Source organism: Acipenser ruthenus, chromosome 6 (genome assembly GCF_902713425.1).
Source record: "Acipenser ruthenus chromosome 6, fAciRut3.2 maternal haplotype, whole genome shotgun sequence".
Lineage (NCBI taxonomy): Eukaryota > Metazoa > Chordata > Actinopteri > Acipenseriformes > Acipenseridae > Acipenser > Acipenser ruthenus.
The window spans coordinates 28,164,740-28,189,575 of record NC_081194.1 but is presented as its reverse complement, the minus strand read 5'-3'; the positions used below and the strand labels follow the sequence as shown (position 1 = coordinate 28,189,575).

At 39.2% G+C, this 24,836-nt stretch overlaps 2 protein-coding genes across 3 annotated transcripts; one reads left to right on the top strand and one right to left on the bottom strand.

The window, feature by feature from the left end:
• Nucleotides 1-848: 848 nt before the first annotated feature.
• Nucleotides 849-24,139, bottom strand: LOC117411420 (putative deoxyribonuclease tatdn3). Of its 2 annotated transcripts, XM_034018937.3 has the most exons (11): nucleotides 24,012-24,139; nucleotides 20,686-20,718; nucleotides 19,944-20,017; nucleotides 17,763-17,850; nucleotides 16,427-16,486; nucleotides 15,438-15,547; nucleotides 13,814-13,869; nucleotides 13,449-13,496; nucleotides 12,411-12,523; nucleotides 11,498-11,578; nucleotides 849-2,800 (listed from the first exon to the last, which is right to left on the bottom strand). In XM_034018937.3, exons 1-11 carry the CDS (start codon nucleotides 24,081-24,083, stop codon nucleotides 2,642-2,644), a joined length of 894 nt encoding a protein of 297 aa, XP_033874828.2. In that variant the 5' UTR covers nucleotides 24,084-24,139; the 3' UTR covers nucleotides 849-2,641. The 2 variants fall into 2 exon arrangements, with proteins under 2 accessions (XP_033874828.2, XP_033874829.2); XM_034018938.3 differs by lacking the exon at nucleotides 13,449-13,496.
• LOC117411421 (myosin regulatory light chain 2, skeletal muscle-like) lies at nucleotides 21,079-21,868 on the top strand. Its single transcript, XM_034018939.3, has one exon. It carries the CDS (start codon nucleotides 21,145-21,147, stop codon nucleotides 21,643-21,645), a length of 501 nt encoding a protein of 166 aa, XP_033874830.2. The 5' UTR covers nucleotides 21,079-21,144; the 3' UTR covers nucleotides 21,646-21,868.
• Nucleotides 24,140-24,836: the final 697 nt, after the last annotated feature.

Here is a 24,836-nt window from a genome sequence, read left to right as displayed (position 1 = left end):
GTAACAGACAAACTAACGTTAATAAACTAACTGTCAAACTAAATTAACACAGCACCCCTGCACATGTTAAAAAATGCAACAGCAATATATAAGACATGCACATTATTTAACAGAATGGTGAAGCAACTCACCAGAACAGGAAACACCACATGGCTCGGCAACTTGTGTCTGATTCAGGTTTCTTTCAAGAGCTCGACTCATTTCCAACTTTTTGTAGCTAAAGAAACTGTGGCGTATTTTGCCTTTTGTTTACATGCCATTTTGTAGTGATGAGGTGCACTCGTGGAAATCAGAATACAAAATGAGGCAATGATATGACATTTTAATTTAAGTTTGATGATGACGAGTTATCAGATTACAAACTGCATCCATTGTGAATGAATCACTATCAGTGCCAAGAAGGTGTTCTTTTAAGAGAAGTTCCTGTTCCTTTAGCCGGAGCGTTTACAATGGGAAAAATCTGTTTCACCACAAGGGTGTTCCCTTAGGCGAAGTGTTCTCTTAGGAGGTGTTCCTATATGTGGAGACTACTGTATTTGCTTTTTAGAGCTTAGATCTAACTGCCATGTTTGAGATGTAAGTGGTAAAGTCTACGTAGGAACACCAAACATAATTCAGTAGATTTTAAAAGTAGGCCTGTATACACTATTTTGAGATGTAAACTCTATATAAGGATCAGAAGAAATGCAGACTGCAGGACACCAGTGTCCTCATTAGAGGACCTTGCATTTTAATTTGTAAAGGATTTTTATTTGATTGTCAGATGCATTAAACAAATCAAACAACAACAGTATTATTTAATACAGGACTATAACTGGGGGGGGGGGGGGGGGGGGGTGTAATGATTGGACACTGTGGATAAGAACAAAAAAACTGCATGCATCTTTTATTATTATTATTTATTTATTTGACAGCCACCTTTATCCAGGGTAGTACAGTGTTACAATGCCAGATTAATATTTAAACACAGTATAGTTTGAAGTAAGTGCAATAATACTAATAGAATACAACTGTAATAGGATGCAACAAGTTTATTTGCATCTGTTGGGTAACAAGTGTAAAATGGTGCTTAGTTGAGAACCCTGCCTAGGTATTCAATCCACTATAATCAAAGGGAGGACTAGACATCTAAAGATAGCAGGTGATTAACGAAAACAAAAAAATATTACAAAATAAATAAATATCCAACTACGTCAAAACGTAAAACATTTTATTTGGTGTATAATACAGATGATTTTGAATTGACACTAGCCCGTTTATAGAAATGGCTATACACATAAAAGCTGCTATTAACAAGATTATGTTTTACCTGCATTTTTTGCCTTTTGAAATGTGTGTCAATAACATTCTTGTCAATAGCATCTTCCTTTATGTATTAGGCACGGCTGTATTTTATTATTTGTTTATTTAGCAGACGCCTTTATCCAAGGCGACTTACAGAAACGGGTGTGTGAACTATGGTATGCATCAGCTGCAGAGTCACTTACAACAACATCTCACCCAAAAGACGGAGCACAAGGAGGTTAAGTGACTTGCTCAGGGTCACACACAGTGAGTCAGTGAATGAGCCAGGATTGGAACCGGGGACCGCCTGGTTACAAGCCGTTTTCTTTAACCACTGGACCACACAGCCTCCTTATTAACACAGCAATAGCAGTTGGTTCAATTTGCATTTGGTTTGATAGAGTACATCCAGATTATCCCGTGTATAGGTTATACCTATTTTTGTTTATTAATACAAAAATAAATCCTTGATATGCAAATGCATGTTTTAAATACATTATTGATAACAAATACAATAATTCAAGTTTAAATACATTACACATGAATTGCTGCATTCCTGTTCAAACTCTCAAGACTCACAATTGCTTGTTAGCTTGTTGCTATTTTGTTACATACATGTTAATTATTACTGGGCAACACTGGCAATGGAACTTAACTGAGAATCACAGAATACGACTATGTACCAAATATTAAAACTGCAGCTCTGTTTTACTCAGGTTAAAGTAACCTCACCCCACATACCAAATATGAGGAATTCATTATCTCAAAACAGTAGGCATCCTGAACCCTGAAATCTCACATTATGTTAGCCAGGTCACGTCTAATTGAAGTCCCATTAGATTTTGCTAGAGGAGTTGAAGCCCGCTTCTCAAATAGTGCATGACATATTAGCAAATAAGGAAAAACACTGATACAATTTACTAAGGACACAATCCAAACTATGTTGCTACATTACTTTGTAGTCTAGGCTTGCATGATACATTTTCTGTACAATTTTAGATGCCTATACTCACTCACATCTTCACAACACATACAGACATATAGATATTTAATTACTGCAATACATTATGATATCTGTCTTTTTATTTTCACAACGCTTTATGTTGATTCTGTTTTCTCTTCATGTGTACTTTAACCTGATGTACTATTTTCTGCTTGTTGAGTTTTGTCCCTAGTAACTGTGCAAAATGATCCCTTCAGCAAACAGGTGCCGTGTCCTCAAAGTGTGCCTTTTTTTGTTGATGGAAAGAGGAAAATGGTAAAAGAAGGATTTAAAAAGGCCTTTTGGTACTTTGGTGTTTTTAATGATTTGCATTCAATCCATCCTTTTTCCATGCTCCTTCACACAAGTAATAGATCACAAGGCTTCTTGTAGGCATTTCACAGTTCTGTGAATTCTAGGAAACAGTTTTAGAGCATTCTGAGTTGTAATTTCAGCAACTCTCTCTGGTGTAACACCTTTCACTTTAGCAATGTACTCGCAAGAAATGGTGATGTTCTTTGGTTCATTTCGTACCTGAGAAATATGAAAACAATAATCTTAAGAGGTTGCAGAATTTAGACTTGTTCCCATGTTTTTAGGTTGGGATTTATAAACCTATTGACCTTGAAAAAACATACACGAGAAAGGTACATTTAGGATTGGAATAATAATCAATTATTGCAATATCAATAATTATTTTTAAGTCACAGATGATTAGTGATAATTCTATTATAAGTAATAATTCTGTTTCTGCCAGTTATATAAATCTAAAAAGGATAACCACTGCTTCTAGGATGTTTGTTTTCTCTCTATCCGCTGTTTGAAATCTATTTCAGGGGTGTGTTCAAAAATGTATTTGGAAAATAAATGAAAATTCCACTATGGCAGTGACACGACTCCTTTAAAAAATAAATAAGTAAAAATGGCTGCTACACAAATTACATGTTCAACAGCAATACTGTATATATAGTATTTGCATTGGACTGAACACAAACTTAGAAAATACGTTTGAAAATTCCTTGTTAATGAAATAGACTGTACGAAAATGTTAAATTATTTAGCGTAAAAATATTAAAGGGCTCAATTCTCAAATTATGCGTAACTTTCTGAACTGAAATATGATACAAACAGTGTTTTTGGATTTCATTTACAAGAAATGTTCTAATACGTTTGAATAATGGCACGATGCACCATTTCTCTACCAGAAGTAATTATTAGGGCGTCAAAATGGGTAGTGGGAGGAGAACGCTTGGCTTTTGGAATGCGACTGCCACCAATTAGAGCATACATGGATGACATGACAATCATGACTACAACAGTAGTCTGCACTAATCGGTTATTGGACAAACTAATCAATGACATTGAATGGGCACAAATGCTATTCAAGCCCACTAAGTCATGGAGCATCACTATAATTTAAGGTAAAGTAGTGGATAAGAGGTTCTACATTAATGGTGAGGCAATACCAACAGTGTCTGAGAAGCCTGTGAGAAGTCTTGGGAGATGGTATGATGGGGACCTAAAGGACACCGTTCATGTGGGAGAAGTGAGACAACAAGCAGTGTAAGGGTTGAAGAGCATAGACAGCGGCGCTTTACTGGGCAAACTTAAACTCTGGTGCTTTCAGTTTGGTCTACTGCCAAGACTTCTGTGGCCACTCACTGTGTATGATGTTTCCTTGACAACAGTAGAGAAGCTGGAAGCATTAATCAGTTCATACGTCAGGAAATGGTTAGGAGTTCCACACTGCCTCAGCAGAGTGGGACTGTATGGTAAAGGGATATTGCAGCTGCCAGTCTCAGCTCTAACCAAGGAGTTTAAGTGTGCAAAGGTTAGATTGGAGTCACACAACAAATGTGTGAGGGATGCAGCACCTGTGTTGAAAACTGGAAGAAAGTGGCCGGCAAAGGAAGCTGTGGAAGATGCAAAGGCTGCCCTTCGTATCAGTGATATCATGGGGCAAGTACAGCATGGAAGAGGAGGCCTTGGTCTCATTTCAGCTTCTCCTACATGGCACAAAGTAGCCCCAGCCCCAGGAAGCTGGTAGTCAACAAGGTGCAAAAGCAGGAGGAGGGGATAAGGTGCGTAAAGGCAGTTTCCCAGGCCAAGCAGGGAGAATGGACGAGATGGGAGAGTGTGGAACAATGCAAGATTGGCTGGTGAGATCTATAGACAATGGAACAGAGCAGAATCAGTTTCCTCATCAGGTCCACATATGATGTTCTCCTGTCACCACAGAACCGTAATCTATGGGTAGGGGAGGATCCGTGGTGTCCTTTGTGTTCATTGCCAGCTACATTAAGACACATTTTGACAGGACATAAGGTGTGTCTTAGCCAAGGACGGTTTACTTGGCGTCATGACCAGGTGCTGCCATGTTTGGCTTTAGCATTGGAAGACAAGCGCAGCATGACCAACAGGTTGCCACCAATGCCAGCAATATATAACTGTGATCAGGTAGCTTTTTGTAGCGTGGGTGGTGACGTCAGAACAGGGGAGGAAACATAAACACAGATAGGTACGGGGCAAAACGGCGCTGCTGCGCTCATATTTTTTAATTAAATACAAAGTAAAGATTTGAACAAAAAAAAATACTGCTCACAGAGCGAAAATAAAAAGGTAAACAAAACAAAGTCTCGCACACAAAACAAAATATCTAGGTCAGGCTGGGCAGTCGCCTTCACTGATCCTATACGGGTAAGTTTATCCAGTTCTTGCTTTCAGTTTCGTTGTTGCTCTCTTTTGCTGTCATTTGCTCCTCTCAAACACCTTCTCCTAGAGTGCAGAAAGCTGCAGGCTTTTATACGGGTGACCATCTCCCGATTAGCAACAATTAATCAATTAATTAGCTCAGGAGATGGTCACCTTCTGCACAAGGTTTTTAAAATACACAAAACAATAACAAACCGCACGGCTTTTCACCATCCTATTTTAAACAGTAAATCATAATAATAATACAAAATATGCACAGGGGCAGGGAGTACCCCATTCTAACATATTTAAACAATATATTTTATAGCAGGGCTTTTCTACCGCCCTGCAACAATGACACACGAAGAACAACATTCCTCCATCCAGGGGAGCAACCTCCAAGAAAAGGTATTAAAACCAAAACTTGTCTAGGACAACTGGAAGCTGCTAGAGACTGGAAAATGCTGGCAGATGTTGGACAACGGCTTATTTTCCCATCTGAGATTGCCACCACTAACCTTCTACCTGACATTGTCTTGTGGTCTGGATCAGCACGCCTTGTTCACCTGGTAGAGTTAACAGTGCCATGGGAGGATGCTGTGGATGAGGTGTATGAAAGGAAACTTCGGTACGCTCAACTAGCTGCTGAAGCGGAACAGCGAGGATGGAGAGTCCAGGTTTACCCAGTGGAGGTGAGTTGTCGAGGATTTGTGGCACATTCCACAACCCGGTTTCTCAGAGATATCGGATTCAGTGGTCAAGAGTTGAAAAGCATAGTGAAGAACCTATCTGAAGCAGCAGACAGGAGCAGCAACTGGCTCTGGTTGAGACGAAAAGATTCTGGTTGGGGATCTCAAGCACAGTAGAAATAAAAAAAATGTTGATGTAAAGGAAGGTAAGTAAGCTGGGTTTAGCTGAGTGGGGGACGGAGGGGGGTGATGCTGGGACGCCTGAGTCACTATCGAGCTGAAGTTTTGGGCTAGTTGAAATGGATGCAGATGGATCACAGTTTACAGTAAAAGAAGCCATGTCTTAGTTGGTGCTTATCTTGGCAAGAGCCGAGTCCAATATCAGCATTTTCAAGTTTTAACACCTACACTCATGTAATGGAAATCAAGTTTGTGTTCAGTCCAATGCAAATACTGTATATACAAATTAAGGTATGCAAATGTATTGTACAAAAGGTTGAATTGTGTTTGCGATAGTTCATGTTTTACCAAGTGTTATATATCTGTAGTGTGTGTTTTTATTACTACTACAGCCACTTCACTGAAATGTTAGTTTTGAACAATGATGATAATCACAGGTGACTCTGATAGGATACATTCATCTTTGTGTGTACCCAGGCTTTAGTGGACTCAGGGTGTGCACAGACCTTAATTCAAACGTCTCTCTTAGGCGGTGTGTCGTGGCAGCCACAAGGCATGGTGGCGATCTCCTGTATCCATGGAGACACGGCGACATACCCCACCCTAAAAACATATGTGTCGATAGGTCAGACACAGCGCCACCTCACAGTGGGGGTGGTGGAAAGGCTGCCGCACCCTGTAATTCTGGGCTGGGACTGGCCACGGTATCGACAGTCCCGACCGCACACGTAAACGTGGCAGACAGAGCAGGGGAAACGATTGGTGAGATTTTCCCCTTACAAGCCGACCTGTTTAATTCCCTTTTTTCATCCTAGGAAAACAAAGAAAGAGAGACAGATCGAAAAATGGGAAGGTGCAGCTCTGAAACGAGGCTGGGGACTGGTGGGAGAGAGCGCGGATGGTATCAAACGCCACTCAAAGGGAGTCGGTATGCAGTGTGAGGGTGAGGTTACTGGGCCATCCAGGGCAGTGGTTATTCCAGCCCCTCTCAATGTACCGGACATGTGGGGCTCAAGCGCGGACCTAGTGTGGGACCAGAAAAACGACCCCACACTGGTGCACGCTTGGGGACAGGTCCAGGCTATTGAAGTTAAGGATGTTGAAGGTGCTGGAGCGCTGGTATATCCGCACTTCATTATCAAGGGGCAATTACTGTATAGGGTAAACCCTGCCACGGGAACAGGGCAGCCTGTAACACAATTGATGGTTCCTCCTTCCTGTCGGCCCGAGGTCATGAGGCTGGAGCATGATATCCCCTTTGCAGGAGATTTGGGAGCCGACAAGACGAGGGAAGGCACATTGGCTCGATTTTATTCAGTAGGGCTTCATAATGAAGTGTCGAAATATGTAGCCACATGCCCGGACTGCCAGCGAGAATCGCCGGGGCGAGTGCGCCCCGCTCCTTTGGTCCCACTGCCAATTATTTCCACTCCCTTTGAGCGCATTGCAATGGACATAATGGGCCCTTTGCTACTGACTCCAGGTATACGCATATATTAGTGGTGGTGGATTATGCAACACGAGGTCCACTAGTGCCGCTGCAATAGCCAAAGAACTAGTACAGATTATGTTGAGAGTAGGGATCCCCAAAGAGATACTGACTGACCATGGGACTAACTTTCTGTCTCGAACACTACAGCAGGTGTATAAAATGTTAAAAATACGTCCCATCCAGACATCTGTTTATCACCCACAGTCTGACGGTTTGGTGGAATGTTTTAATCAAACATTAAAGCAGATGCTGAGACGATTTGTGAATCAAGAGCAGAAACATTGGGCAGCGCTCCTTCCCATTCCTCCTTTTTGCAGTGAGAGAGGTGCCGCAGAGTTCGACAGGGTTCTCCCCCTTTGAGCTCTTGCACAGCCGACAGCCTCGCGGCATCCTCGATCTGTTGAGAGGGGTGGGAAGAACATAAAGGCTCGTCCAAAAATGTAGTGTAGCATGTGCTCCTACTCCGCGATCGTCTGGATTTGGTCGGTCGTTTGGCCCAAGACAATCTAAAATCAGCTCGGCACCGGCAACAGCAGCATTATAACAAAAATGCATGAATTCTGACCTTTCGACCAGGAGTCAAGTTAGTGCTGCTTCTTCCCACATCGGAATCTAAGATATATGCTAAATGGCAGGGGCCATATGAGGTGATTCGGGCTATAGGGAAAATGAATTATGAAATTCGGCAGCCTGATCACCGCAATGAACAGGAAATTTACCATATCAATTTATTAAAGCCCTGGCAGGCAAGGGAGGCCTTATTTATAGCCCCAGGCGAGGTAGAGGGTGATTTTGGACCCTGTATAGAAGCCCCTAGCATACAGAATATGCCGATGGGGGAACAGTTACTCCCAGATCAGCAGAGAGATCTGCGCCAGTTAATTGAGGAGTTCAAGGATGTTTTTTCCCGGAAAGTCGACGACGTGGCATTCGCAAAGAGGTGCGGGCGATGCTCGAACTTGGGGTGATTGAGCCTTCCAGAAGCGAGTGGTGCAGTCCGATTGTGATAGTCGCCAAAAAGGACGGTACCAACCACTTCTGCGTTGATTTCCCCAAGGTAAACGCTATTGCCAAGTTTGATGCATATCCCATGCCTCGGGTCGACGAGCTTCTAGACAGACTGGGAACGGCGAGGTTCATCTCAACTTTGGACTTGACGAAGGAATACTGGCAGATCTCCTTAACCGGCAGATCATGTGAGAAAACTGCATTTTCTACCCAATGGTCTGTTTCATTTCACAACCATGCCGTTTGGGCTACATGGTGCGCCTGCTGCCTTTCATAGACTAATGGACCAGGTTTTACGCTCACATCATGAATATGCGGTAGCGTATATTGATGATGTGGTTATCTACAGCTCCACCTGGCGAGAGCATTTGCCTAGGGTCGCAGCCGTCTTGCAGTCTCTGAGGGTAGCCCGGCTGACAGCCAACTTGGGTAAATGTGCATTTGCCAAAGGAGAAACCCAATATTTAGGATTTATTATGGGACATGGGCAGGTGAAACCCGTCGCCACCAAAGTCCAGGCTTTGATGGACGCGGCAATCCCGAAAACCAAGTCCCAGGTGAGGTCGCTCTTGGGGTTGGCCGGGTTATTACCGACGATTCATCCCTGAGTATGCCACAGTGGTCAACCCTCTAGTGAACCTCACTACAAAGAGCGCACCAAATTTAATTAAATGGACAGGGGAATGTCAGGGAGCATTTGATACCATTATTATTATTATTATTATTATTATTATTTGCTTATTTAGCAGACGCGTTTACCCAAGGCGACTTACAGAGACTAGGGTGTGTGAACTATGCATCAGTTGCTGAGTCACTTACAATTACGTCTCACCCGAAAGACGGAGCACAAGGAGGTTAAGTGACTTGCTCAGGGTCACACAATGAGTCAGTGGCTGAGGTGGGATTTGAACTGGGGACCTCCTGGTTACAATTTCTTTGACCACTGGACCACACATTAAGTAACGACTCTGCCGAGCCCCCACCCTAATCACACCAGATTTTGATAAGGAATTCCTCCTCCATACCGACGTGGTCTGGGGGCGGTCTTGTCCCAGCAGGTCGACAGAGTAGAACACCTCATCCTCTACATAAGCAAGAAAATGCTCCCTCGGGAGCGCAACTACTCCATCATAGAAAAGGAATGTCTGGCCATTAAATGGGGCACTCAGACCTTGCGCTACTACCTATTGGGACATTCATTCTATCTCGTCACTGACCACGCCCCACCCCGATGGTTAAGCACGATGAAGGATAGCAATGCCCGGATAACTCGGTGGTATCTGGCATTGCAACCCTTCATGTATTTCATGGCACACCGTGCAGGGAAAGATCACCAAAATGCGGATTACTTTTCCCGGGAGGGGGGTGTAATGGGTTAAGGTAGATTCAGCCGAGTGTTCCTTCGGCTCCACTCTGAGCGGTGGGATATGTGACAGAGAGCGAATGAATCTGAATCAACAATCTCCCTCTCGACTGGTGAGGGCACTGTACAACAGAAACTGCATGCTTCGTACTGAATGGTTGGGCAGTTCTTTCCAGGGGCAGTCGGAAGCCGGCCATTCAGGAAGGGGGCGATGTCACAGTACCAGGAGTCCTCGCCCTAGTACGGTAAGCGAAGTTTCAGTCATGAATTGGAGGAGGCGTGATTGAACTAGCTATCAGAAGGCGGCGGGGCTTAGGGTACTTTAGGGGGGCGTGATGCCGTGGTCGGTTCCTTTGTTGTGGTTAATGGGAGGAAACGAGGATGGGAAATGTGAATGGAGTGTTTCCCATTGATAAATTATATCTGCAGCACGAAACCAGCACTAAGCCCGGACCTGAACGCACAAACCACCACTGCTGAGCACTGCACCTGCACAAACAGCACACATAGTCAGGAGACGTGTTTATGTGTCTGTGTTGCGTGTTTTGTGTTTGTCTTATTATTTCGGGACTGCAACCCCTTTTGTTATATGCTGGCAATACCCATTGTTTGGTAGAGCCAGCTTTATTATTTAACGGTCTCAAACCGAAAGAGCATTATTAAAGTGCTGTTTTAATCGTACCTTTGTGTCTGTCATTATTGGAACCCCTGCATCACCTGTACACCTGAGCACTGCAAACCACTCGTTCACAAGGGCTCACTGGCCAAAGTAAAAATAAACACTTACAAATAATTACTTTTATAATTACGAGTACCTTGTTCGCTGGCTTGGTAGCATTTGCTCTTACTATCCTTCACTCTCCTCACAAATCTCTACTCTGAGCCCGGAGTGGGTCTTTTATACTGTGGCTGGAGCCTTAATTACCAATTAAACAATTACCTTATTAAGGCTCCAGCCACATTCTTACGGGCTTTACTGGGATGGGGATTTAACCCCATTCCCACCAGCTTCACTTTACGAGTGAATAATGTCGGACGGCTATCATCCATCAGCACACACACAAAAATATATTATAATAATAATAATAATAATAATAATAATAATAATAATAATAATAATAATAATAATAATAATAATAATCATCATCATCATACATAAATAATAAAAGGGACGGGCACCTTGCCACACTTAGTCACAAGCTAGTCATATCCCAGCAACCCTCTAGTACTGCTAAATGACTTGTGTGCAAATTTTGTCAACACATATACCATTCCTTGCAGAATAAACAACTTGCACATCCCTGTACAGGTGTTCAATGCATGACAGAGTAATGTGAGTGTTTGTAAGTATAGTCCTCATTACATGCAAATAACCAGTTTTGATTTTATGTACTGCATTGCTTGTGGCTCAGTAGTATTCTGAGTCCCTCTGATCTATCACCGCTGCAAGCACTGCTTTCCTGCTTAGCTCAATAATAGCTGGAAACATTATTAAAATAAACGTTTTTTGTTGACTTGTTGAAATGTATCTTTCCAAACCCACACCTGCAAATGTATTGATAATTTTGACCTCAAGTACATCAATATTTACAAATATAATTTCTCTCAGGACAGAAATGTTTTTGTGAAGTGGATGAGAATGTTTAAATAGCTGACAGGCATACTTCATAGTCACCAGGCACTTTATGGACAGACTAACAGGTTTGTTTTTTAGAAGGTTAAGAAAATTACTTTTAATCTACCTTACACATTTCCCTGTGTATTATCAGCAGACACATACTGTAAGACCAAAAAAGCGTGCATATTACCTCTTTGTCTAGTCCAAGAGCTGGTGAATCTGTTTCTAGGCAAATGTGTTCCAGTGGAATTTGTTTAACCAGTTTAACACGCTAAGGGGAACAACAAAAAAAAAAAAAAACGTGTGAACACAAGTGCGGTATCATATATACAGTACATATATAAACTGTTCTCATGGTAGCTGACCTTGTATGTACTGTAGCTCTTACCTTTCTGACACTGTCAACTACCAGGCAGTAAAGCCCTCTAATCAGGGTTCCATTGATTAATGAATGGTTTTAGGGACAGAGTAAGCAATACCTTGCTACAGCAGAAGATTGTGTATACTACTTTCTACTATTTGGCTTTTGTATTGCTTTAGTTTCTAGTATATTTAACTAATTTGACTGATATTATGTGGTGTTATGTGGTTAATTACATGGTTAACAGGCTATTTTATGGGAAATTCTACCCCAGCCTAACTAGGGTGTAGCAAGGCCAAGTGGAAGCCACTAGGCAGACGTTCTGATGAACACTCCATTGCTGATGTTGTACTTTGCTATTGTTCAGATTAAGAAGGTTCTTCTTTACTTGGCTTCATTGTGTTAAATGATTCTTGAGGATATTGTACCATTCTTTAGCCAACGTGTTCACAGTTACAGAGCTACATAATTAAGTCAAATTTAGTTGACTATTTTCTTTTAGTTACAGTATTGTTTTATGAAACAATGAACAGAAACATGGAAGGACTGCTTTTAAACCACCTGCTTGCTTGCATGACTCACTTTGTTTGGATTTTAAAATAACCACCCTAAATAACTATACTGAGAGAATACAAAAAGTCAATAAATATTACCTGCATGCATTTGAAATACTGTACTATACTGAATGTTTAATTGGTTTAAATTAAATTGCCACTTACTACTAAAGTGTTAAATGACCCACCTGCTCATTTTTAGAGACAGCAGGAGGGAAGGAGAAGAAATAGCCAGCCTGTACTCCCTCCATAGCAACCGAAGGCTTCCCAGCAAAGTTATGTAACAAGGCATGCTGAATTCCTGAAAAACATAGACATTTAACCTACTTTATCACAATTATTTATGCATAACATATTCTATACAGAATTATGCCAATGTAAAAAATACTTTATGTAATTTAAAAAATAACTTTATAACACAATCAAAAACAATATTATATATATATATATATATATATATATATATATATATATATATATATATATACACATACACACACACAAAAAAAATGTTAACGGTTATATAATAAGAAGCCATTTACTCCGTTGTAGACACTACTCTGTGAAGTTTCAAGAGTTTTTGTTGAACGGCATTCATTTTATGTGCAATGTATACAACTAGAGCAATGCTGTAATTTGATTGGCCCATGGCAACCATGTTTTTTTACTGTAGCAACTTTATTTGAGCAAACTTTAAAGAAAACCTTGGATCATGTATACCAAGTTATGCTTTGATTAGATTAGCAGTTTTGGAGAAGACATTTGTGTATTAATTAGGTTATCCAACATGGCCGCCATACCACTGAACCAATCAGCTTCATTTCAAGCACTGTGCATCTTGGACAATCCCTAACCATATACACCACGTTTCAGAACTCTGCGATAAGTGGTTTCCGACAAGCAGATGTTGTAAATTGTCCAAAATTTGTCATAAAATCCAATATGGCTGCCAAACCATGTGACCAATTGCGTTCACTCAGCTGTGGACATTAGTTCCCATTGGCGTCTACAGTGCTATGAAATTTCGTGCAATGGTTTTCAATTTATGCAACTTTTAAGGTTTTGTTGGCGGAAAGAAAAATAATAATAATAATCTTAACAACAACAACAGGCTTCCCAGCCATGGATTTGAAACACCTGCAATGACACTGTCAAGACAGAAGGATGACACATTCAGCTTGAGGTGTTTAAATTGTTCTGGAGGGATATGTAACAGTGATTCTGACCTCTAATTCCTTCAGAGGAGGAAGCAAATCTGCAGTGGAGGCTGTGCTCTGGAATGGAATACAGAGTCATCACCTTTATGACTGTTACTTGTCTGATGTGATACAACAGTTGTGCAGGCTTGGATTCAGAGCCATTGTGACTGAAACTGATTTCATTTACAGAACAGACTAAACTTCCAAGAGCATAAGGGCTTTTAAACAAGAAATAAAGTAGTGGACGTAAAGTGGATGCCCAACAAACACATGGCTATGTTGCATTACATATTGAGGTCTGTATGCATGCTGTAGTTCTGACAAACATATAAAGAACATAATGTACACTAAAAGGATATAAAGTATTTTGAGGCAGTTGAGACTTACTGTACCTTGCTCTTTAAGAGCGGTAATGGTCTGTCTTCCTGCTGAACGGGAGTGCACATTTCTGTTACAGAAAAGAGACATTATGGGATTAACGTTATGGTGTTTGACACATGTACTGTGATAGCTCTGCTGCTAACTACTAAGATAAAAATGACATTTCTTACATACCTTAAAGTTTATTATATACTCCATATTGCACATGTATGATATTTTTAAATGCATGTCACCTCAGACTGAGTACAGGGGATGGAAATTAAATTATAAACACATGTAATAGCACTGTCAATAGGGTTGAGTGGCCAGGATGGCGCCAATTTAACATTAAAAACAAGAACAGAAGGTGTTTACATTGTTTTAGGGGGATACCATTCCTCATAGATCTGCCACTAATTCCTGCTGGGAGTCTGGATATTAATTTGGAATACAAGTTTGAACCACACAGAACTGTTTAGCGTCAGGGAGGTTTTTGTTCTGTTAATAGTGTTTCTCAATCATTAGATCTATTATACATATTTTCTTCATCTTATGCAAAGTCTGAGTTGCTACAGGGAGATGCAGCATTTATATATTTTAGGATAGATATCAGGGGTGTCATTTTTATAATCAGCCAAGTGCTGTCAAAAATAAGTACTTTTTATGCTGTAAGAAACAAATGAACAAAAATGTAGTTTTTTTTTTAGTTGTTTAAAAATGAATTTAACAGTTTCTTAGTTTATTTTAGTATTTTTTAAATGTTTATAGTTATGGATGAAACTGTAAGGATAACAGAACGGTCTAAAATATCGGAACTATATCTAAAAAGTTACATGAATGCATTGGCTCCATACGTGTAAAAAAATAAAAATTGTGAAAATATTGATAGGTAAGTATCCCATTAATTGCTAAAATATCTTCTAAGAGATCACTGGACAGGACACTGTGTGGGAGAGTGTTTTATACACTCCGCTTTCTAGGAAGCTGTATAATTAGCAACTCTAGGGGAAAGGAATAGGGGATCAATGAATCTACACCAACCATTTGATTGGTGCCATAAATTGCTAAGTATTTTGAAGAGTGTAAATGTGTCATGCAAGAGTGAACTAACACTAAGGAACAGGTGGTTTAGTTGATCCTTGCTTGTTGACTCTGTTTTTCTTTTCAGATTTACAGCAGCTATGTCTCTCCAAAGCAATGTAATAAGGCTTAGCGCACTTTGCAATGCGGGAGAGAAGGCAGGAACATCATGTAACTGAAAAGTGAGCCCTAGATATGTGCAAAGAAATGGATATTGTAGCTACAACCCCTCCCCTTTTGAGGTACTGTTTTTTACTTTTGACTGAAATGCAATTTTTACTTTGAATACTGTAATTGTACTATTTGTTTCATTGTTATAATCTCTTAAAGGGAGCATCACATGTACATTATATCTGGGAACAGTTCACCTAATCTTGCTTCAGCAACCCCTACTGGTCAGAAAGGTAATCTATTTTATGAGCTATATGGAATTTTTCCTCAATGTCGGTTTTATCATTGGTGCTATGTGGTACCTGTTCCTTTATGGGTACTGCAGGCAACATTTGTTCCATCTGCGAGGACACTCTAATGGAGCTCATCCTGGTCAAAATATATTACATTAATAAACAAACTCACACTGGCAAACCAAGCTGCTTGGCAATATCCAATTGTGATCTGAAAACTCTCTGTTGTTCATCACGCTGTTCAGAATGAGGTGCATACCAAGGTGTAAAGTCAAGACCAATCTGCAAACAGCAAGAAAATAATCATTTTGAAGAAAAAACTGTGGAAATCCATGTTGAGATATTATTCCATACTAAGGTGGCACAAGCTTCAACCTGCACAGATAATTCGATTTAACTGTCTAAACATAGCTACAGATAAAAATATATATATATATAATTCTGAATATCAGTTTGAATAGTTTTTAAAAAAATGTATCCCCCCCCCCCTCATATATATCATTTACTAATAAGGGATTGCATCAGTACCTTCTTACACTGACACCCAAAGCTGGAAACAAATAAATGCCTAAAAGAATGTGTTCTTTTCAGCTTGTGATCTGCTGACACCTGTCTCCCAGAGTGTGTGACAGACCAGCACAATATAACTACCTGAGTGTGTGACAGACCAGCACAATATAACTACCTGAGTGTGTGACAGACCAGCACAATATAACTACCTGAGTGTGTGACAGACCAGCACAATATAACTACCTGAGTGTGTGACAGACCAGCACAATATAACTACCTGAGTGTGTGACAGACCAGCACAATATAACTACCTGAGTGTGTGACAGACCAGCACAATATAACTAGTACTTGATTAACAATGTTGCTTTTTCAATCTGACTGCTAACACGCTTAGTTAACAATTACAGACTCATTCATTGGTTTGACCCCGGTATCTCCAGCTACAGTTTACTAATAAGGGAATGCCTATCCCAATACATTGCTCACTTTCTTACAAGGTAACATTTCTCTTATTGAAGGCAAAATGTACTCCAGCACACAGTAATTACTTAATTGCTAGAAACTGCTACACAATTCCCAGCAAAGTTAATATATATATATATATATATATATATATATATATATATATATATATATATATATATATATTACCTCACCAACTGCAGCTATTTCATCTTTGTACTTAAAGAAAGGCAGGGCAGGTTCCAGATCCTGAAAGAAAGCCAGTTTCATTACAAAGCCTAAATGTAGGAAAAATAATTACAATCTTATACAACTATTCACTTGTTTGTATTTGTATCACATCAAAGAAATGAGACAGAAAAACTTTTTTTCTAGTTGCAAATAAACAAATAAACATGAGCAGCTTTTTCTCCTCTTTTGAAAGTGTTACTGTTATTTCCAAAAGGAATAAAACGATCTAGTGTTAACTAAAAACAACACTTTAGCTGTACTTACTGGCTTCTTACTAGTATTACATTATTAATACATAATATAGTCTTTAATAAATAAATTCTCCTATATTGGTTCCTTGGTAAGATATTATTATTGATTTATTTTTGTATGTCACATATCGGTATTGTCCACGATAGTTTTTATGTTTTCATCATTAGCAGTCACATAGTTTATTTTCACTGCACAGCTGTCACTACCAGGACTTTTAATTGAACTTCAACTGACAGCTCTAGAAAAAACAGCAGCTGCCAGTTACTCAAGTGTCTACACATAAAAGGGTACTATTAAAACAACAATGGAATGTGTTATATTATGGCATACATTCAGATTTTAATTCAGGCCAATATTATAATACAGTATATACACTTCAAAGTGGCACATTTTGACAATGGTATTTTGGGCTAATCTTGGACTACCTAACCCTAACATAGATTACAATAAATGCCAATCTGGGTCTGTGAAAGCAGCCGGAAAAGCAAATTATTTTCTTGTAAAATGTCTCACGAAGGTCTACACTAGTACAACTATGGCCAAAAGTTTTGCATCACCTAGCATTTTAGGACTGAGACATAATTAAAAAACTAAACTATATGAGCATAATTTACATCTTTTCTTTAACATCATGTAATCAAATAAACTACAAAATGATATCGCAAAAGTCTACCGGAAGCCATCATAGTAGTACAATATTTTATGTTAGATTTCGAAATGTCACAATTTTTTTTTTCAAAATTAAAATAGTTTTTCGGTAAATCTAGAGCATTTGTTCCTAACTTTACCTGCTCACACCTCTTGCTAACTAAATATCTTGGTATACTGGAATATAGCCCATCTTTAAATGCAGACAAAATATGTATTTTAATAAGCAATCTGTTCCAAAAATTCAGTTATAACCCAAATATTTACTACTAATCCAGAACAATTGGGGCATGCATTCTTCATTATACCCCCAAAATTGTTTTTTTAGGGTTATTTTGGAGTAAAATGAAGAACACATGCCCCAGTCATTCTGCACACATTGTTAATATATTACCTGCATTGTCACACTGTGCTGCTGCAGCTGGGGAGCACAGCCTTGAACAGGGTGAATCCCAAAGCATGGAACCACAAAATCTGGATACCTGAAATAGTGATACTGATTAATGGGATAACCTGTATATCTTAGCATTATATGAGCCTGATACTAAATGAAATGACAGCAATTACTTGTGTTCAACTAAAATTATTAAGCAATAACAACAGGGAGCATGGTAGCTATTATGTGGCAAGTATGGTTCCCACCTCTGACTTACAAAAAACCGGGACACCAAAGTCATTTCGTACAAAAATAAATAAATACATCATATACTTTGACATTTCATGTCCCAGGAAGTCTTACAGATTTCCCAGGACAGCTGCCTCAAAAAGAGTTCAATCCAGGCAAAACCAGAACGGGTGGCAACCCTCGTGGCAAGTGCTTTGGACTTTCCTTTTTAGATCTAAGATCTGCGGACATCTAAGTATAGCATTATCAAACTGAGCTTGACAAGAGGGTAGGTTAGCCCTGTTTGGTAAAAGTAAAAAATAAAAGGGTCATGAGAGCCAGATTTAGACATCCTGACCCATAGTCCCTGCAGGAGGGGAGACAGGTGCTGCCAGCAGCATTCAGTCTGCACATTGACCCCAGGCAAGCAGCTCCACTAAGGCTGTACACAGCTGAGTGTCAAAAGAGAAAGCGAGAATGTTCTATATACAGTGCAGCATGAATAAAATATGAGACCATCATCACACTCCTGCATAGCAGACAGGGCAAGAGACACGATTAGAGAACCAAGGGATTCAGTTTCATTTTTTTTTTTTTTTTACAAGTCATAATAAAGGGCTGAATTGGCAACCAATAAACAAGATTATAGAGTGATTCTTCAAGACTGCACTTCTGTTTTTAAACTACTAACGGTGTCATGTAATTTTCTAGGACTCGTCAGAGCTAGTTGCTTTTAAACACCATATCCTGCTGGTGTTGTCCTCCAGGGGTGAATTGACCCCTGTATTAACATCACTGAAAACAAAAAAAAGAAATAGCAAAACTCAGCATGCATTATTATGACATAACTTCATCAAATGCAAGTGCTGATTCAATTTATGAAAGTGCATATTTCACAGACTAAATATGTATTAAATACAATCAGCAGAAGCAATTCCTATTTCATGTAATTGGCCAATTATTCTGTTACTTTGAATTAAATTAACAGCATATTTTGTAAAATTGGGGAGGGGGGATATTTAGACTGATTAGTTTAATTTCAGATGTTTTAAGTTGCGCTACTACAGACCAGTATTTTCATAAATAAAATGTAGGCCTAACTCACCAAAAAAGTGAAATGTTAAAGTACCAGTAGTTATAATGTTTCAAAAGTAACAATGCAATGAATGTATACACTTTCCTATTTATTTATTTTTATAAATTTAGTCTGTCCAATTATTATTTTACCCTGGATTTTCTCCCAATTTGGAATGCCCAATCGCTTTTCTTCTCACTGCAGCAATTCCCCACACAGCTCAAGAGATCCGATGGTTCAGTGAGCGTCATCCGATCCCACGACCAAGCCAGTTTCATTTTTCACCCAGGAATTCAAGAGCAGATGTCAGCGAGCTACCGACCTCTGGAGGACAAAGGCCAGCTCTGCAGGTGTCTGCCTTTGAGCTCCCTGGGTTCCTGGCCAGCAGGGTTCGCTGTAGTGTGATGAGGAGAAACAGTCCCTGCCTGTTTTGCTTACCAAACCCATGGGAGCACCAGAGCCAATGTGACACTCCCTTCAGAGTCCCCAGTGAAGACCGGCCTACTTTGCGCAGCCAGGACGCCACCCTGCGCACCACACGGCTGCGCTTTTAGCAGGCGAGCCACAACTTAGTAAAAGTAAAGTTACAGAAATGTATAGAAATATCAAATCATAAATAACTAAACATTTTCAGTGTCTTAATAAGAATAAATAAAAGATGCTTATATAAATATTAGTTTAGTGGTTTACTGATTTAAATAGTTATTTATCTTTTCTGTACTACTACAGCGGTCTGAAGTTTTGAGTGGAGTTTTCTTCCCTAGATTACCCTTTTTTTTCTTCCCTGAGTTAAATTTTTACAAAATAATTAAAACAGAAAAAACAAGATTAAAATTTGAATTCAATTTAAATTTGGAACATGCACCCGTAACACACAATATCCAGTTATTGTATACCTTGTGTGCAACTGGATTACTTTTTCAAATTCATCAGCATGTTCTGTAACTGAAACAAGTGCCTTCACTCCTGCCTGAAAAAAACAGTAATATAAGTAAAAATCACAATTGCAATGAGTTCACTGTAAGACATAGATTGCCCTACACTCATGCAATTTTATAATCCTGCATTCCTGAGAGACGTGTGTGTTCATGGTCACTGCATTCTTGGAGGTTCAGGGCTAGCAAAAGTACTAAAGCAGTGGCCTTTTCCATTAATTGCTATGAACAAAAATAACACTAACAAATCAAATAGATGTTTACCGTAATGTGTGTTTCTTTGAAAATATGAAGAAATTAGAACTACAAATTTAACAATTAATTTTTGGTAAAATGTATTTGAATTATTGTGTTCTTTTAAAGGTAAATGGTTGGTGTTTTGATTTTGAATGTAATACAATCATTTTACTGTATAAATTTGATTATCAAAACAAATTGATTTTACTAATATCCCCTGATCCCAATTAGTAGAGAAAATACCCCAAGAAAATGTATGTCAAATCATTTACAGGGCTGATTTTTTTAAAATGTTAAACATTAACAGTTATATTTTTTTCATTTTTTTCTGAATGTAACTGTTAATATTACAAAACTAGAAAAACAAGACCTTTTAACACTTCATTTTAGAAAAAAACCAAAACCGTGAAAGATTTACACTAAAGAAAATCCACCTGTATTCCTTTAAAGACAAGATACTACTGACCTCTTTAGCTCTTTTAATGACATCTCCTACATCCTGTAGAAGAAATAAATACAATTATAATTATACCACAGAGTAGCAGCGATGACACTCAGTGCATTCTAAAACTTTTTGCTGTTGAAAGTAAAAGACGTTTTACTAGTTTATAGGCCTGTCCACTAAACACTTAAAAAGTGAACTAGAGAAAATGAGAAGCATGCAGGGACAGCTGTATGGAAACGCACCCCTCCATATTTGTCCAGGAAGACAGCTGTCAATGGACAAGAAGGAAAAATCTATTTCAGAAGTACCGCCCCTTTCCTATCCCACCACTGTGTGCTCCTAAGAACTAGAAACCAATTCTAAAGTTAGCTCCATGTACAAAGCAGTTTCAGGGTATATAAACCCCTAGAGAGCATTGGTGAGTCAGGCTGCAACTTCTGAGCACATACCAGCCTCTTACAACATCTCTAGTAACCAAAGATGGCACCCAAGGTAGCAAAGAGAAGGCCTGGCGGCTCCACCAACGTCACCTCATTATTTGACCAGACCCAGATCCAGGAGTTCAAGGAGGCTTTCACCGTCATTGACCAGAACCGCGATGGCTTCATCAGCAAAGACGACCTGAAGGACACCTTTGCCGTCATGGGCTGCATTAACGTGAAAAATGAAGAACTGGAAGCCATGCTAAAGGAATCCAGTGGTCCAATCAACTTCACCTCCTTCCTGACCATGTTTGGCGAGAAGCTGAAGGGGGCTCACCCGGAAGACGTCATCACATCCGCCTTCAAGGTTCTGGATCCAGAGAGCACGGGCACCATCAAGAAGGAAATGCTTGAGGAGCTGCTGCTAACCCAGTGTGACAGGTTCTCCATTGAGGAGATCAAGAACTTGTGGACTGCCTTCCCCCCTGATGTGGCTGGCAACGTGGACTACAAGAACATCAGCTACATTATTACCCACGGCGAGGACAAGAACGAATAAATAGACTACACTGGCATGGGGCCTACCGATGGGACCAGACTCACTATAGGAACAAATGTTATCAACGCTTACCAAACCAAGATGTCTTACAAATCTCATGGCTTTTCCTTGTCTGTCAAGAGTGAATTCAATGCCAAATAAATGTTACTGTTTCTATGTTACTGTTTTCCAACCGGCATTGTAAAATGGTGTGATGCAGCGTAAACATTCATATTAGCAATTTACCAAAAATAAAAAAATATATATTTTAATGCAATATGTTTCTGGATTTTCTAGATGTATTCCATATGTTATTTACCATGTACACACTACATGCACAACTGTACAGTTGTCATTCACAACCACATTTTCAATATGTGTTATTGCTCAATATTTAGGTAGTGTGAATAGGGTATTAAATGTTTTATGGGTATGCTCTCAATTAATGGTATTGTACAACTTGAGGTAACATGAGCTACTAAACAGAAACTCTATTATATAATTTAATTAAATATTAAATACTCCACACAAAGCAGTTTGTACCATAGCCACAGCTGAGAACAGCACATTAACATCAATTACACTATTGTGTTCATTTCCCACATTTATATTTCAGGTAATGCCTTCACCCCAGGCAATAGTTTAATGGTTTATATTCTATTATACATTTCTCATTATGGTCATACCTATATTTAAAGGTGTATTGCCAAATAATGTTCCATGTTTACACATATTTCAGCAGGTTGTCATGTTATTTGTTGAAAATATCAGCTCCATCTGTGCATGATTGTGGGACACTGCATCTTTAATGTTAACACTGGTGACACAGTGTTAAGAGCAAGATTTAACTTTATTTAACAGTAAACCACCTCTGCAAACTGTTGCCTCTTCATTTGAATGCATTTTAAACCAGCATGGTTATTGTAAGTATAACAAATGGTTACATGAATCAGTAAAGCCCGCCGCACACAGCCCGACTCATCTCATCTCAACTGGCGTACAGTTTGGATGAATCGTATCAGTGTGTGTGCACTTAAAACCAAGATTATGCAGATTTCAGTCGGGATGTCTTCAGATTTGAAGACTGAACATGTTGAATCTTTTTCAGACGCAGTTTCGTTCAGATGTGATCAGTCTGTCTATGTGCAGCGGTTGCCGACCAGAGAGACCAATTAATCATAAGGGTGTCAACCAATGGTGAAGCAGGTTTAAGTGACGTGGCTTGTCATGTAACTTTTTCATACAAGATGGTGGAATATTGACAGCTTTAGTTCCACAGGTAAAAATACATTAGCCTTGAATTGCCGAATTAAAAAATACCAGATATGTGCACATTTGAATCGTTTTTTTAGGCGTTTACTAATCAAAGGTAAATTATCAATTTACCTATTTATTATCAATCTACTGGCAGCGTATATTTTCTTACTGCGCAAAACAGAAGTAACGCCGGTGCGTGGATCAATATAGTACTACTATATATAGTAGTATAGGTCACAAATCACAAGCCCCTAGATCCACACGCTGAGAAAAAAAACGCCAAAGTCAAATAAAAAAATCAACAGTTTGGATTTTATTTACCACAGGCTAAAGTGTAAAAGACAAACTATATAAAAAGTCAAACACTGCCTGAAACGTTTGCACGGTGTAAATGGTCAATAGCTAAATAGGCTAAGCGCTTCTTTTGGTTGCCTCGCCGTCTAATCTAATCAGCATACGATGCCATGCATAATATGAAGGTCGCTATGTTGGGCTAAGTTAATACAAAAATGTGTACAGGGCAGTATTAATTAAATTTGCATACATAGAAATCACCAGGATCTAGTTGTGGTCAGTAATTCAGTTTTAGCAGTGTGCGACACCCAGTCGTAAAAAACTGAACTGTAACGTCAAACCAAAACTGATCGCAAAATCTGTGCATACTCAGATGAGTCGGGCTGTGTGCGGCGGTCTAGGTCTATTACCTTTAACATTTAAACCTCAAACGGGGCGTCTGTGGAAACCCTGTGCGATTCTCTTCAGTTTTAAATATGTTAAAATCCAGAGTTTCTGTACCTGTCCCGATTACTCTGACCCGGATGAACACTTCAGTGACAGCTGTGCTTGTGTTACGGAGAGCCATGTTTGTCGCATAAGTTTCCTGGATATTTTAATGTATACACGTTCCTATTTATATACACACGGGGCAGAAGAATCTTAATTATAATCTTAACCTTACAAAACGCATTCTTGTAGCAGCATGTTTAGTCTGTTTGGTTAACTGCTGATAGTTAAATCCGCCATGAAATCCCAGATATAAACTGTCATTAGTGAGGGTGGGGTGGCTAGATTGCATTTTTATGGTTGCGTTGTATACTTGATATCGAATGTAAATGACACAAATAGTTTACCTCGGCAAACTCCTCCGCTGAAATATGACAGTGGCAGTCGATGAATCCTGCAGCCATTGTCACGTTTTGCATTCTGGGAGTTGTAGTCCTGTGCTGTCACCTTGTTTAGTCAACTCTTCCAAAATGTAAGATATCAGGTTTGATACAAATTTATCAAATTGTCTTCAAACGTGTGGCAACAAGTGATCCAGTTGTTCTTAGTGATCACTATGCGTTTTCCAGTTATTTCCCTCAGTTGTGAATGTTTAGGAATAGTTTGTGTTACACAGGACTGTTTTTGTATATAACAGTACTTTCAAAGTATGTGTCTGTAGGTTTGCTTGAATGCAAATTTCCTTTATATATTATATACACACCTACAAATAATATATTAACTCGTATTTTTTTTTTTTGCATTACAATGACGTAGATACTCAATCCAGCAAATCGACTCTTCTGTCAGGAAGGTAGCAGCTCTGTAGGTGTGTTGAAGAGAAACCTGTTTAATCAACTGAAGCTATACAAAATATTGTTCAACCAATGTAGAAAAATCTAACCTGTTTCAGCAATATCAATAGTTCTAATTCTTGCTTTTTAAGTGCGGGATTAACCTTCAGTATAATCCTCTTTTTGTTTTATGTTACAGTAGCTGTCCTGGTTTGTGACCCCAAAATGTACAGACTTAATACATGTAGAAATGTTGTTTCTTTAACAGAAGAAGCATGTTAGGTAACCTTTTGCATAAAAAAGAGTATACAAAAATAAATCATAATATGTAGACATGAAATAAGCTTGCTGTGTTGTAATTGGCCAAGCTTTACCTAACTCATAACTTGTAACATATCT

Coding starts and splice junctions, on each gene's coding strand:
- LOC117411421 (XM_034018939.3), top strand. CDS start 21,145: ATGGCACCCAAGGTAGCAAAGAGAAGGCCTGGCGGCTCCACCAACGTC.
- LOC117411420 (XM_034018937.3), bottom strand. CDS start 24,083: ATGCAAAACGTGACAATGGCTGCAGGATTCATCGACTGCCACTGTCAT. Junction 17,851..19,943: donor GTAATCCAGTTGCACACAAG/GTATACAATAAC, acceptor TCACTATTTCAG/GTATCCAGATTTTGTGGTTC. Junction 2,801..11,497: donor CTCTTGGACTAGACAAAGAG/GTAATATGCACG, acceptor CATATTTCTCAG/GTACGAAATGAACCAAAGAA.